A 14,278-nucleotide genomic window follows, 5' to 3' on the forward strand; every position below is an offset into this window, starting at 1 on the left:
CAGCTCCCCTTCTCAGGCACGTCCCTCTCGATGTAATGTGTAGGATGGAACTTCTTCCCATGCGCTCTGTGAAGGGGCCCTGCAGCTCCCCAGCTGGACAGCTGCTCTGGAGACTTTGGCAGGGCTGGGCACCTGTGGAGCCTGAGGCCAGACCCAGGGAACCACACTGTGGGAACCACAGGGCACCTGGAACATAGGTTTAATCCGGGCCTGTCTGTGAGTAATAGTGTCACAGTGGGAGGGCAGGAGGCAGGGTGAGTCAGTGGCCTGTCATGACTCACATGGCGTTTCTTCCCTCATCCTTCTATCCTTCTACTTGCAGAACTTTCCTACAATTCTGTCTGTGCTGGTTCATGGTTATGTAGCATCGGGATGGGGCTCCCTCTTTGCTCAGGCCAGCAAAAGAGAGACAGAAAGAGAGAGAGAGATTGAGAGAGTGAGAAAAACAGATACACACACACACACACAGAAAAAGAAACAAAGCGAAATACAGAAAGATAGACACAGAGAGAGAGAGAGACAGAGTGACAGAGACAGAGAGAGAATACTACAGACAGACACACAGAGAGACAATGAGACAGAGAGAGAGGGGGAGAAAGAGACAGAAAGAGAGAGATACAGAGAAGTTCACACAGCTGTGAGGGGGCTAAAGGAGGAAGTGTCCACTCCTGAGAAGGGAAGGGAAGAGAAAGGCAGAAGGAGGGGCTGGGCCAGGTGTCCCAACACAGGGACAGGAGCACACAGGGGATATGCCTGGGCTGCCTCCAAAGGCCTGGCTCAGCTGAGGAATGACAGACTCCACAAGGGGCTTCCCACATCAGATGGGCCAGAATGTTCCCCTGGAGGTCACTAAACAGGGGCTCAAATCTCTCTTGCCTTGGGGTGGCTTCAAGGCAGAGGCCAGGGGCACTTTGTGCCTGTCTCCATCTGTCCCCTCTCCTCCTGGGGGTCTTGCTGTGGGCAGGTGCAGGTGTGGGCCTAGCTGCATCAGTCAGAGGGGCTCACGCTGGGGCTTCTGTGGCCCACTGATCCCCTGGATCTCACTAATGATGTCCCCTTTGGCTTGCTCCTGCCCTGGGGCTTCCTAGACATAGCTACTCCTTCTGAGGGGTCCTCATCCCCAGAGGCCTGGGCCACAGGCAGCAGAGTGCTTCTCCTGGGGACAGCCCCCACTCTTGTCACCTCCCAGCCTGGCCCAGCCTCCTGTCCTGGCTACAGCAGGGGCACTGGGGTTGTGACACGGCATATGATGGATGGCCCAGCCCTGGTCCCACAGATGCAGCCCCAGCCCTCACCCCCATACCAGCTGCCTGCCCACAGCGTGCCCATTCCCTGAAGTCAGGGACCTGTCACTGCTCCGCTAGGCCTTGGCGCTGCCTGCTCCTCCCACACTGGCCCCTCCTCCCAGCACACCTGCTTGGGGGCCACCTGGAGCTTTGCACTCTGCACACCTGTCTCAGAGCAGGTGCCATGGCAGTATTGGGGGGCATCTCTCCTGCTGGGGCCCAGGACAATTCCTGCCAGGGATGTGGGTAAGCATGATGGAGTGCACCTTATTCCATCCTCATTCCACTTCTGAGCCTGCTCCTTCAATGGGGCAAAGGTGCCCAGGGCAGCTGGAGGGAGGAAGGTCAGTTCCTCCCGGCATGCCCTCCTGGTGTTACGGATTGAATTGTGTCCCCCCAGATTCATATGTCAAAGCCCTAACCCCATTGTGATGGTATTTGGAGATGAGACCTTTGGGAGATAATTAGGTTTAGATGAGGTAAGGAGGGGGAGCCCCCATCATAGGATTAGCATTCTTATAAGAAGAGACACCAGAGAGCTTGTTTTCACTCTCTCTCCGCGATGTGAGGACACAGCAAGAAGGTGGCGGTCTGCAAGTCAGGAAGAGAGCCCTCCCTGCAACCTGACCATGCTGGCATCTGATCTTGGACGTCCAGCCTCTAGAATAGTGAGAAATAGATTTCTGTTGTTTCTAAGCCATCAGTGGATGGTATTCTCTTATGGCAGTCTAAGCTGACCAATACACCTGAATCTCATCTTTCCAGGCTCCTTCCTGAAAAAAGGTCACCAAATCTATCAGGCAAAGTTAACCAGATTTACTCATCTGTCCTTAGTGAGGTGAGAGTGAAAATATAGACCAAAAGGTCCCCAAGAGGGATGCCCAGGGCCCTATTTCAGGCCACCCAGAAGTGGTGGCCCAGTAAGGGATGAACCTTGATGCCAAAGGAATGAGTCAGCGATGGTGGGGTACCAGGCAACTGCAGCTGGTAAGAAGGGGCTTATGAGGGGTGGGAGTAGTGTCAGTGGAATCAGGCTTGCCCCTAAGGAGCTGACATCCACATGGAGAAGTCACTGGGCACAGGACTGAGGCCACAGGCTCCTGCGACCACAGGTAAGATCTGAAAGGTTGGTACCGGCAAGACGGCTGCTCTCAGTCAGAGAAGTAGAAAGAGGGAAACCAGCAACACTTTACTTTCCTCCAAAGCAACCAAAAGGAGAAAGAAGACAGTTCCTCCTGGGTGTCTGCACAGAGACAACCACAGCTGACGTCTTGGGGACAACTTTGAAAGTGGAAGGAGGGCATTGCTCATTGCTCCAAGGTCAAACACTGGCTTGGGGTAGGGGCAGCACTTCCCAGAGACACAGGACTGGACTGAACCTGGGTGGGCCTGGACAGCCAGCTCACTTGGAAAACATCAGATTCTTAGGATGACCCTAAAACCAAGATAGGTTCCCCCAAGACAAGGACTGAGTCCTCTGTGCAGCCAGAACAAGCAGACAGGAGTGGCCATTGCAGCTCCACGCTTCCCTCATCCGGGCCTTGGCACTCTGCGATCCAGGCACTAGAAGAGGGGTAGACGGGGTGGAGAAAAGTGCAGAAGCCAGTGATACTCATCCTGCCTTTGTTTAGAATTTGGTATGTTGTCCATCATACATTTTTTTTGCATTCATTTTGATTATTTAAAATAGCATATATCTTGATGATTGATGTTTCTGGTGACCCCTGAAAGTTTGTGCCCGAGGCATTGCCTTGCTCCACTCTTGGCCCTGACAAGAATGTCAGTGACCTCCCAGGATTCTGGGGTTCACAGCTGGCCCTGGTCAGGACCAGCACCCCTTCACACGTGGAGCAGATACAGGATGGGGCATGGGCAGCCCCAGAGTCTGAGACTGGATGCCCAGCCTAAGAAGGTGGTTCACTCACATGCCACTGTGAATGCAAGGGGCTCAGGGACAGCTCTGCTGTGGCCTTTATTAAAGTGATTCCCTGTGCACACATATGTGCACATGCATGTACACATGCAGGTATGCACAGGCACAAACATGCACACATAGTACATTCACACATAGGCACACTATGCTTTCTCTCCTTGTTTGGGGAAAGTGCCAGATCTCCACAGCCCACATGTCCACCTCTCCCTAGCTCCGAGCCATCTTTCTGGTCATGCCAAAGACAGCCGCTTCCTTCTCCCCGGGTGGCCTGAAGGGGCCCCTTTGGGCAGGATTTCTCATCCAAATTGCTGCCATAGCACCAGTGACAGGCAGATCTGGGACTTGGTTGGGGCCTCGGCCGGTCCAGCTGTCTGGCTGCGCACCCTCTCACTTGGGCTGGTTGTTTTCCTCCTAACATCATTAGCTTTGTCAGAAGCACAGCCAGCCCAGGGTTTATGCTGACCTGGTCATTTCACACAGAGGCGAGAGGGAAGCATGCCCAAAGTGACTGGCTCTGCCCACTTACCCCTTCTCCCCCACTCTGCCTGGGCCCCCAGCTGGGGTGATGCAGGCACATTCCCCCCAGTGTTTCACAGCAAAGTCCCCTGTCTCCAGCTCTCTCCTTGCTCACTGCTGGGCTCAGGGCTGGCTCAGAGCATGCCTGGATTTCTCTTTGTTTTTGGAAAAAGTAACTGCCCTGCACTCCTCAGCAGGCCACAGCAGCCCTCGGGCTCCCTGCGAAGTGATTCCTGGTAGGAGGCAAGGCATCTTTGACTTGTCACCATGTCTAGTGAGTGTTGTCTCAAAATCAGGTAGTGGGCTTTGTCCACAAGACCTCATGTCCCTAACCCCCACATCTAGGGCTCTAAACTCTCCAGAGCCCCTCCCCAGTGGAGGCCACTGCCTGGACCTCTTGGCAGCCTGACTTCCAGGTCGCAGGGCCAGAGTCCAAAGCTGGATGGGTCTGCCAGGCAGTAGGGGCCTTCCTGCCCCAGAAGGCACCCCTGGCAAGACCCTTCTCAAAGAGCCTGTGCATAAAATCAGATTCTGAGGCTCAAACAAACCATGGAATGTTGGGGACAGGCAAGCAAACACTCCCAGAATGCCCAATGGAGGGCGAGATACCTTCTCCTTCTTGGCGGCCTCCATCCTGGCTCTGTCGTCCAGCATCTGCACAGCAGCCAGCGTGGGGAGCTGGGACCCCTCAGCCTTCCCCAGTAGGCTTCTGAAATGGAAATGTCCAAGGCTTCTCCCCTGCAGGGGTCACGGCCCGCCCTGGGTCCCTGGGAGAATGTAGTTCTCCTCGGGCTGGTTTGGGGTTTGAGGTTCAGTCACAGTTTCCTCCTTTTCATTGTTCTCCAGCGAGTCGGCAAGCATTCCCTTCTGGACCCTTCCTCACTGAGCCTGGATGTTCTCCAGGCAGGGCCATCGCTGGGCGCTTGGGTGGCGTCCTCAGCGCTTTCTCTCCTGGTTGTGTTGAGCTGTGGGGCTTAGTGTCCTTCAGACAGATTCAGTAGGAAATGTCCTCTCCCTTCTGTGGCCTGGGGACAGCTTTTGAGTAATTAGGCTGCAAGTGACTGTGTCTCTCACACCCTAGCTTGCTTCCCTGGGGCTCAGGCACCGCTCGGCATTTCTTGCTCCAGCCAGGTGTGGAGTGGGGGATTCTCCTGCCAGGGCTTACTGTGCTCCTGAGAGGGCCTGTGGTTGTCATGGTGACCAGGAGTGGCCTCAGCAGGGCTGACCATCCTGTCATTAGAGCTGCCATGCATAAAACTGGGACTGGTGGCAAAGAGCCTCCATCCCCATCACCATGGTGACCACTCAATCGCCTTGTCACTACAGTGACCGCTAGCCTGTTAAGCCTTTGCCACCTGTTCAGGTCCTGGGGCAGTGTCTCAGGGTCTCCCACACTCCTGTTCTGACGAGCAGAGGACCCCGTGAGTCTGGAAGCAGAGGAAAGGGAGCAGGCAGCTTGGCGTGGCTCAGGAGCAGGCCCCTGGGACCATCTCACATCCCTAACCCCCCTATCTAGGGCTGTAAACTCTCCAGAGACCCTCCACAGTGGAGGCCACTGCCTGGACCTCTTGGCAGCCTGACTTCCAGGTCGCAGGGCCAGAGTCCAAAGCTGGACGGGTCTGCCAGGCAGTAGGGGAGCCCATCGGAGGGCTTTAGCGCGGCCTGCCCTGACTATCGCCTTGAAATCTGAACCAGAACAGTACACCTGGCCCACACAAGCCTGGCTGAGGTTGACACTGTCAGAACAGAGGCCCACAGGGACTGGCTCCTCCTCTGGCCCTGCTCAGGAAGCTTCAGCCTGGGATGCCACCCATTCTCCCCTTCGCAGCCCAAGTGCCCCTGGAGAGGTTGCCCTGTGCAGTGGGGAGTCCCAGTGAGTGGATGGAGCAGGGGGCCAGGGTGCTGGAGCCAACTCAGCTGCGGGCTCAGTCAATAGTCTGGAACAAAACATACTTCTGCCTAAGTCACTGAGGTCTGGTGTGTATTTCCCACTCATGGCCCTTCTCAGTTAGGATCGGCCACTTTTCAAGTGTCCAGTGTGACTGGTGGCTACCATATTGGGCAGTGTCGGTATAGACCAAAGAGGGCTCAGGACCCAGCTCCAGGCCACCTACGCTCAGAGGTCCAGCAGAGGGGGTGAGGAGGAGTGGCCAGTGTGATCTCTCCAGACAGATGTGCTGTAACACTTTAAAATCAACTTCCTATTGATGGTCATTGAGGCAGTTTCAGATTTTCACTATTATGAAGGAGGCTGTGGCAGAAGTCCTTGAATTTCACCAGAGTCTAAGTGTGTGTCAGTGTTTCTTCTGGATGGCTCCTGGAGGCTGAATTGCTAGTTCAAATGCTGTACACATTTTACATCTTGGTAGGCAGGACCACGTGGCCTCTTCACATGGCTTCACCAGTTTCTTCTGCCAACACGAGAAGTTTGGCTTTATCTTGGCCAATCCTTCAGATGATAAATCTTTATGAGTTTTTTGCCGATCTGTCACCTCATTGTTGCTTGAATTGCAAAATGCTGGACACCTTTTCATGTGTTTCTTGGTGATTGCATTTCTTCTTCTAAGGATGATTTGTTTACATTATTTAACTACGTTGCTATTGGATTATCTTCTGCCTATGGACTTGGAGAAACTATTTTATATTTCATCTGTAGTATCTATTAATCCTTTGTCTGTTAAATATACTATGATATCTCCCCTAGTCTATTGCTAAACTTAACAACTTGATTAATCGTGTCTTTCATCATACAGAAGTATCTAGTTTTTATGAATTTCAACCTTTGTTTTCTTGATTTGGGGTTTTTATATCTTGTTAAGAAAACCGTTTCCAATCCCCAAATTGCAAAAATGTTCTCCCACATTTCCTTCTAATATTTTCCCAAGTTTTCTATTTGTTCAGTACTTTAGTCTTTCTGCAATTGCTTGTGCTGCGTGCACCACCATTATGAGGGCACACCTCACATCCTCGCCTTTCTTCTCGTTCCTCTTTTCTGCTCTCCCGGGTCCTGGGAGATGGTGGTTTGGGTATGGTGCAAGGGAATACTCTAATATGGCTATTTGGTGGTGAAGCAATCCCTTCCCCACTGCTCTGGAATGTTGGCTTTCTTATAAATCTTAGCACTACTCATCCCACTTCAGAAAATAATGCTGTTGACAATTTCATTGGAAATACATTGACTTTGTGGGTTTAGGGATTCATTTTAGAGAACTAACCTCTTTATAATATTGAGTTTTCTCATCTAGAAGTATGTGTTGTTTCATTTATTTTGGTCTTCTTTTATGTCCTTCAGGTGAATTTTATTATTTTTCTCATATAGATCTTACACATTTCTTGTTAGATTTATTCCTAAAGAAAGGCAATACATTTATTAGGAGAAGGAGCAATTGTCATTATAACTAATATTGATGAAAACATTTATGATTCACAAAGAACTTTTGCATTCTTTCTGTCATCTAATCAGACAATCTTAGTGTGGCAGGCAGTGGTATTATTATTATTATTTTATTTTTATTTTTTTGAGACAGAGTCTCGTTCTATCACCCAGGCTGGAGTGCAGTGGCTCGATCTCCACTCAATGGAACCTCTGCCTCCCAGGCTCAAACAATTTTCATGCCTCAGACCCACGAGTAGCTGGGACCACACACGTGTGCCACTGCACCTGGCTAATTTTTTGTACTTTCTTTTTAGTAGAGATGGGGTTTCACCATGTTGGCCAGGCTGGTCTCAACTCCAGACCTCAGGTTCCGCCCACCTCTTCCTCCCAAAGTGCTGGGATTACAGTAGAGTGGTGAGGGAGCGGCTGAAGCCAAAGTGTGGAATGTCTGGCCCCCACACCTGGTCAGTGGTAGTATTATTACCACCACTTTCCAACTGAGGTCGCTGAGGCTGGGGAGGTTAAAGGATTGGCAGGGATGGTCTCCCCAATTTAATGTCTCCCTAAGGGTTCCTTACCATAGCTTCCTGCTAAGGACAGGGGCCAAGGCAGTCCCTCACACAGAGGTCCCAGGTTCTGCCACATGGCCCTGCCCTCCCTGGACACAGCTGATGAAACATCACCTGATCCAAGAGCAGCCACACTGCACACTAGCCAGAGCCTAGTGTAGCCAAGCATTAAATCAGCTTTAAAAATGCATTTTAAGGCTTTTTCTTTAGTCTTAAAATGTAACCTTGAAATGTACTTTGAAACTCTGCTTCTCTCCCTTTCCCACTAGACACTCCTTTGCACCATGCCCGCTTATCTAACTCTATGCTTATTTGGGAATTCCAGGGGCTAATCTTGAAACAAAAACCAGACACGGAACCCCTGCGGAATCCTCCAACTTAGGCGGAGTCAAAACAATTCACCCACCACCATCTGGCCGAAGGAAAGATAACACCAACCAGACCTCAGGATAGGTGATACTCAAGACAGCCATTGGATCAAGACACATAGACCCTGTACCCTGCACTGCTCCCACGTATGTCCCATACCAAGTTTTCCTTTCAGAATCCTATGATAAATTTTAAAATTTGAGATAATTGAATGCTTTAAAACAACAATTCACCATCTTCTTGGTTTGCTGGCTCTAGTTAAAACCACTTTTCCTCCCACCAAACCTCTCCTCTTGTATTTGGCTTTCAAGCGGCGGAATCCGAGTCCGGTTACAATGGGGGACATTTACCCAACAGGGAGTGCTTGAAACAATGAGTAGTTTAGTTGGGGACCGCAGAGTGGCAGAATCTCTGAACCATTCAATGCTCCCAAACGAAAGTCCTCTGTCCTCCTCCCTGGGGTGGGGTGGATGGTGCATTCCTGGCTGATGAATTGGGGAGCAGGTGGGGAGAGAGCTGCCCTCCCCAGGTACGGCTTCTTCAGGACGCCCCTTGCCTTTCTGGCCCCATCCCTCCAGACACTGGACACTTCTGCTTCAGCCCCTCCCTCCCCGTCTGCTGGTCCCTGTCCCTCAGCCTGTTGCCTCCTAACTTGACAACTGCTCCCCTCTCTCCCCCGCCACCCTTGGTAGCATCTCTCATTTGCGCCACCTTGCAATTGGTCTCCCCCTGCCCTTTGTCTTGTGTCATTATAGTGGAGCATATTTGGGAGGTGGTTCACATAAACATATGTATTTAATCATCCATGTTAACCCAAAGTTTGTATGTATCCAGCTCGGGGTTCCTTGATCCTCTCCAATCTGTGCCAGTTACTTTGCTTCTCTTTTCTTAAGAGTCGAAGAAAGTCCTGGGCTTTGCTCTGATTGGATGGCCTACTGATGGCCAGCTGAGTGGCCTGTTGATTGGCTGAAGCTTGCATCAGGTGCCTATCCAAAGACCAATCGCTGTGGCAATAAGGACCACTGGTTGATAGGCTGGGGCCTGGGGCCCCATGTGGCAGGGTGTGGGATCAGCCTCTAGTTCATGATGCAGTTTCCCTGTGAGTACTTTCCCTGTGTGCTCATTGCTGTTGCTTTTTAGGTTGTGTTTGGTGTGCCCAGCCTTTCCAAGGGCACACCTTGTGTTCTTGGCCTTCCTCTGCATCCTTCTTTCTGCTCTCACGTGGGGCCTACAGCCCCGAGGATGTGGGAGGTGCACGCCTGGTTGTGGAGCAGGGGACTCCTCTGCAGGCCTTTCCACCTGCCCCTCTTTGACAGCTCTGTAGACTTCCTCTTGCTTTTTGTACGGGGCAACCCCACGACTATCAGGGTACCATTGACAGGACAAGCCACTTGCCTAAATGACAATGTGTCCTAATTCTAAGTTCCTGGCATTCATCCAGTATGGCTACTGATAACTGATATGGTTTGGATATGTGTACCCACCAAATCTCATCTGAATTGTAATCCCCAATATTGGAGGTGGGGCCTGGTGGGAGGTGTCTGAGTCATGGGGGTGGATCCCTCATGAATGGCTTGGGCCATCCCCTTGGTGATGAGTCAGCTCTTGCTCTGAGTTCACACGAGATCTGGTTGTTTAAAAGTGTGGCACCTCCCAGTGCCTCTCTCTCTCTCACTCCTGCTTCCACTGTGTGATGTGCCTGCTTCCCCTTTGCCTTCCGCCATGACTGTAAGTTTCCTGAGGCCTCCTCAAAGGCTGAGCAGATGCCAGCACCATGCCTCTTGCAAAGCCAGCAGAACTGTGAACCAATGAAACCTCTTTTCTTTGTAAATTACCTGGTCTCAGGTATTTCTTTATAGAAATGCAAGAATGGCCTAACACAGCTACATATCCATCTCTAGCCCCTCAGCTGCAGAGGGGTGTCTTAGGACAAATACAGCTTCTGGGAAGCCCCTGCTGGGGCACAGCCTCAAAATCAGGGCACCTGCCTCCTGTCTTCCTTGGCTGTAATCCCTTCCTGCCCACGTATACTCCTGTCCTGTTCCTCCCTTGCTCTGACATCCCCTATTGCTTCGTAGCCAGTGGCAGAGCTCAAACCTTTGGTGGCAGACTCTGTCTGTCTTCCCTGGGGCCTGGAGAACCCAGAGGGAGCCCAGGATGCCTTGGTGTGGGGTTGCAGTGGGGAGCAGTGTTCCTGAGGGCTGGGTGTGCTGACAGACCCTGATTGATGACATCAAGTCTGTGCACCTGAGGCTTGGTGACCTACTCAGGCCATGGAGGCCTGACCACATTGGTGGCCCCTTTCCACACCCTTTTCCTATATGAGCTGTGGAGGCAGCTCAGCTGCCATGGCCTTAGCTGACTGAATGAGGAGGTGTAGGGGCAAGGGCCATTGTGTGGCTGGGCTCCCCACCTGGACTGGGCTTCCTGGGGGTATGCTCCTTGATAGGCTTTTGTCCAGCTCCCCAAAGGTTCTGCTGTACAGCAAGGGCTGGCACCTTATGTGAGCTGGGCAAGGCTGCAAAGGCGGGTGGGTACTTGTTTTGCTCAATGGGGCAAACTTAACAGGGCCTGGGCCATTTATCGTGGACAGTGTTAACTCCAGTTCTGTCTGCAGAGAGGCTTTTCTTCTAGGTCCCAGCACCTCAGGAGGGAGCCTGGACTAGAGAACTCTGCTACCCACACTCCTGTGTGGGCTTCGTTCATAGCCTTAGTGCCCATTTCCTGCATTTTCCATTCCCACAATGTTGTACTTGCAGAACAGGTGCAAGAACAATACAAGCATGAGAATCGCTTGAACCTGGGAGGCAGAGGTTGCAGTGAGTGGGATCACACCATTGCACTACTGCCTGGGCAACAGAGCAAGACCCTGTCACAAAGCAAAACAAAGAGATACCCTTCATCCTGATTCCTGTATTTGCTTTATCATTCTCTTTCTCTCTGTCTCTCTATCTCTCTCTCTCTCTCTCTCACACACACACACACCCTGTAAGAGTAAGTTGCAGACACAATGTCCCTTTACTTCTAAATTCTTGTGTATATTTCCTATAAACAAAGACTTCTCTTATATAACCATGGCACAGTGATTTAAAGCAGGAAATTAAAATAGATACAATACTATTATCTAATCTAGAGGCCTTACTTGGGTTTTAGCCTATCTTCAAATCTCTACTTCCCATAGATGCCTTCCACCCTCTATGATTAATAATTCTTTTCTTCATTAATGAGAAGACAAATAATTATCACTGTTACCTGTTAAACATCAACAATGACTAGAGCTTGTAATATGATGTTTTATTATTCCCAACAACATTCCTATGGAAAGAATATTTTTCTAGTTTTATAGATAAAAACAAAAGGAGACTCAGGGAGGTAATGGTTTGCTCACTTTTGTGATTTTGTGATGTGTCAGTGCTGGGACTGAATCCAAGTTGGGTGACAGCTGGCGCGATGCAGCAGAAGGCAGGTCTTGCTTTTTGGTAACACAGTGAGCTTGGGAAGTCTGCAACCACATGACTATGAATGAGGCTTCCTGGAACAGTAGAGGCTGAGTGAGGCCAGAGAGGAGCAGGAAGAGTTGCCAGGAGTGGGCTGCATGACAGTTTGTTAAGCATTTCACTGTTGACATCTGAACCCCAACTCTGTCCCTTACCAACCATCTCCTTAAACTGAATCTCAGTCTCTATGTCTGTAGGGTGGCAATAATATTTTCCCCTGTTTTTGTGAGGATTAAATGATGTGGCACATGGAAAGTACTTGGCATAAGGTAAACTTTGGGACAGCCACTATAATGTGTCAAGTGAATACACTGAAATTTATTCCATCCAAGCGCTGTCTTCCTGATCTTTTTGCACAACTTTCAGTGGAAGGAAGAGGGACTCCAGAGACTTTCCTCAGAAATGGTTCTCACCTGCCTCCTATAGGGAAATGGTGTCAGTGCAAGCAGTTGAGCCTGGACTGATAGCACCCAGCAACCCAGCTTGTCAGACTACTGTGTCCATATCTGTGGGTGGCTGAGCCTAGCCACGGCCAATGGCTGTTCCTAATGTTTACTACCAAAACAGGGGAAATGTGGAAAAGCCCTTTCCACCCTCTGTACTTGGAAACACCCAGGGAAGAGGGTTGTTGAGAGAGGTACTGAGTGAGTGGGCAGGTGGTGGGAACTTCCTTTCACCACAGATTATTTAAAGCAATGTTTCTCAGCTGGGCGCAGTGGCTTAAGCTTGTAATCCCAGCAATTTGGGAGGTCGAGGTGGGTGGATCACATGAGGCCAGGAGTTTGAGACCAGCCTGGCCAACATGGTGAAATCCCATCTCTATTAAAAATACAAAAATTAGCCGCGTGTATGGATGCATTCCTGTAATCCCAGCTACTCGGGAGGCTGAGGCATAAGAATCGCTTGAACCTGGGAGGCAGAGGTTGCAGTGAGTGGGATCACACCATTGCACTTCTGCCTGGGCAACAGAGTAAGACCCTGTCACAAAGCAAAACAAACAAACAAACATATATATCTGCAAAGCAATGTTTCTCAAAACTACTGCTCCCAAAGGACATTTTGATGTTTTTGATTGTGCAGTGGGGAGGGGGTGGGTTGGTACTGACATTTCTACAAAGGCCTGAGATGCTGCCTACACAATGTACAGGGCAGTCTCCCAACAAGAAAGAACTATCTAACCCAAAATGTCAATAGAGCCAACGTTGAGAAACCTTGATTTAGAGTAATGTTTAAAGTGATGCTGTTGTTTTTCCAATATATCATCTCTTTCCCATAATCTCAGATACGGCTGCTTCTAGCATCACAACTTTGTGACCTTACTGACAACTTCCAAAGACCAAGTTCCTTTCAGATGTATGTGTCTTGCAAGTTCCTTTCTGATTACATGTGAAACTGTGCCCGACAGGGTTAAAGAAACTGGTAACTAACAGAAATCTTGAGTTTGTCTTGCAGGGCAGCCGATAAGGAAACAGTTTGCTATAATCCCCTCTGCTTATACAACTTGCTGGAACAGGTTGGAACCAATATGGCTGACTGGAGCCTGTGCAAAATAGACTTACTAGCCCGAGGAGCGGCCCTTTGATGTCACAGCCCAAATTCCCACAGCTTGTTTTATACCACCTCCTGAATCTGCATGTGACCCTTGAAGCAGCATGAAGAAGCAACAGCTCATGACCAAGAGATTTTCTAAACACTTCTTCGTTTCAGCCAATCACTGTCCAGCCCGAAACTCCACTTCCAAAATCTCTCCCTTAAATCTACTGCTGCGAAGCAAGTATTGGGAGACATATTTGAGCCCATCTTCTGTCCCCTTGCAAGGCTGCTTGGCAATACATCTTTCTTGCTACAAAAATCCAATGCTTGGGTGTTTGGTTTTATGTTGTGCGCAGGCAAATGCAGCCAGTTCAGTTTGGTAACACGTGATGTCACTTAATACACAAGAAACGGGCAAGATATGGCATCCTCAGGGAGCTGTGCCTCACTCATTTCCTATCCATAGACTTGCCTTCTTTCAACAACGCAAGCAAAAAGAAGGGTTCATTTGGGTTGGTTCCAAGTCTTTGCTATTGTGAACAGTGCCACAATAAACATACGTGTGCATGTGTCTTTATAGCAGCATGATTTATAATCCTTTGGGTATATACCTAGTAATGGGATGGCTGGGTCAAATGGTATTTCCAGTTCTAGATCCCTGAGGAATCGCCACACTGACTTCCACAATGGTTGAACTAGTTTACAGTCCCACCAACAGTGTAAAAGTGTTCCTATTTCTCCACATCCTCTCCAGCACCTGTTGTTTCCTGACTTTTTAATGATCACCATTCTAACTGGTGTGAGATGGTATCTCATTGTGGTTTTGATTTGCATTTCTCTGATGGCCAGTGATGATGAGCATTTTTTCATGTGTTTTTTGGCTGCATAAATGTCTTCTTTTGAGAAGTGTCTGTTCATATCCTTCGCCCACTTGTTGATGGGGTTGTTTGTTTTTTTCTTGTAAATTTGTTTGAGTTCATTGTAGATTCTGGATATTAGCCCTTTGTCAGATGAGTAGGTTGCAAAAATTTTCTCCCATTCTGTAGGTTCCCTGTTCACTCTGATGGTAGTTTCTTTTGCTGTGCAGAAGCTCTTTAGTTTAATTAGATCCCATTTGTCAATTTTGGCTTTTGTTGCCATTGCTTTTGGTGTTTTAGACATGAAGTCCTTGCCCATGCCTATGTCCTGAATGGTATTGC

General features: G+C 49.8%; 1 protein-coding gene across 1 annotated transcript in view; it reads right to left on the bottom strand.

Annotated features, from left to right (window-relative positions):
* Positions 1 to 4,875, bottom strand: part of GCK (glucokinase) — a 45,001-nt gene extending 40,126 nt beyond the window's left edge. The window contains exon 1 of the mRNA XM_016957383.4: positions 4,345 to 4,875. Within this exon, the coding sequence (XP_016812872.2) occupies positions 4,345 to 4,389 (45 nt within the window). The 5' untranslated portion in view covers positions 4,390 to 4,875. The remainder of the gene's footprint in view (positions 1 to 4,344) is intronic.
* Positions 4,876 to 14,278: the final 9,403 nt, after the last annotated feature.

The sequence above is a fragment of the Pan troglodytes genome, chromosome 6 (genome assembly GCF_028858775.2).
Source record: "Pan troglodytes isolate AG18354 chromosome 6, NHGRI_mPanTro3-v2.0_pri, whole genome shotgun sequence".
NCBI classification, from domain to species: Eukaryota; Metazoa; Chordata; class Mammalia; order Primates; family Hominidae; genus Pan; species Pan troglodytes.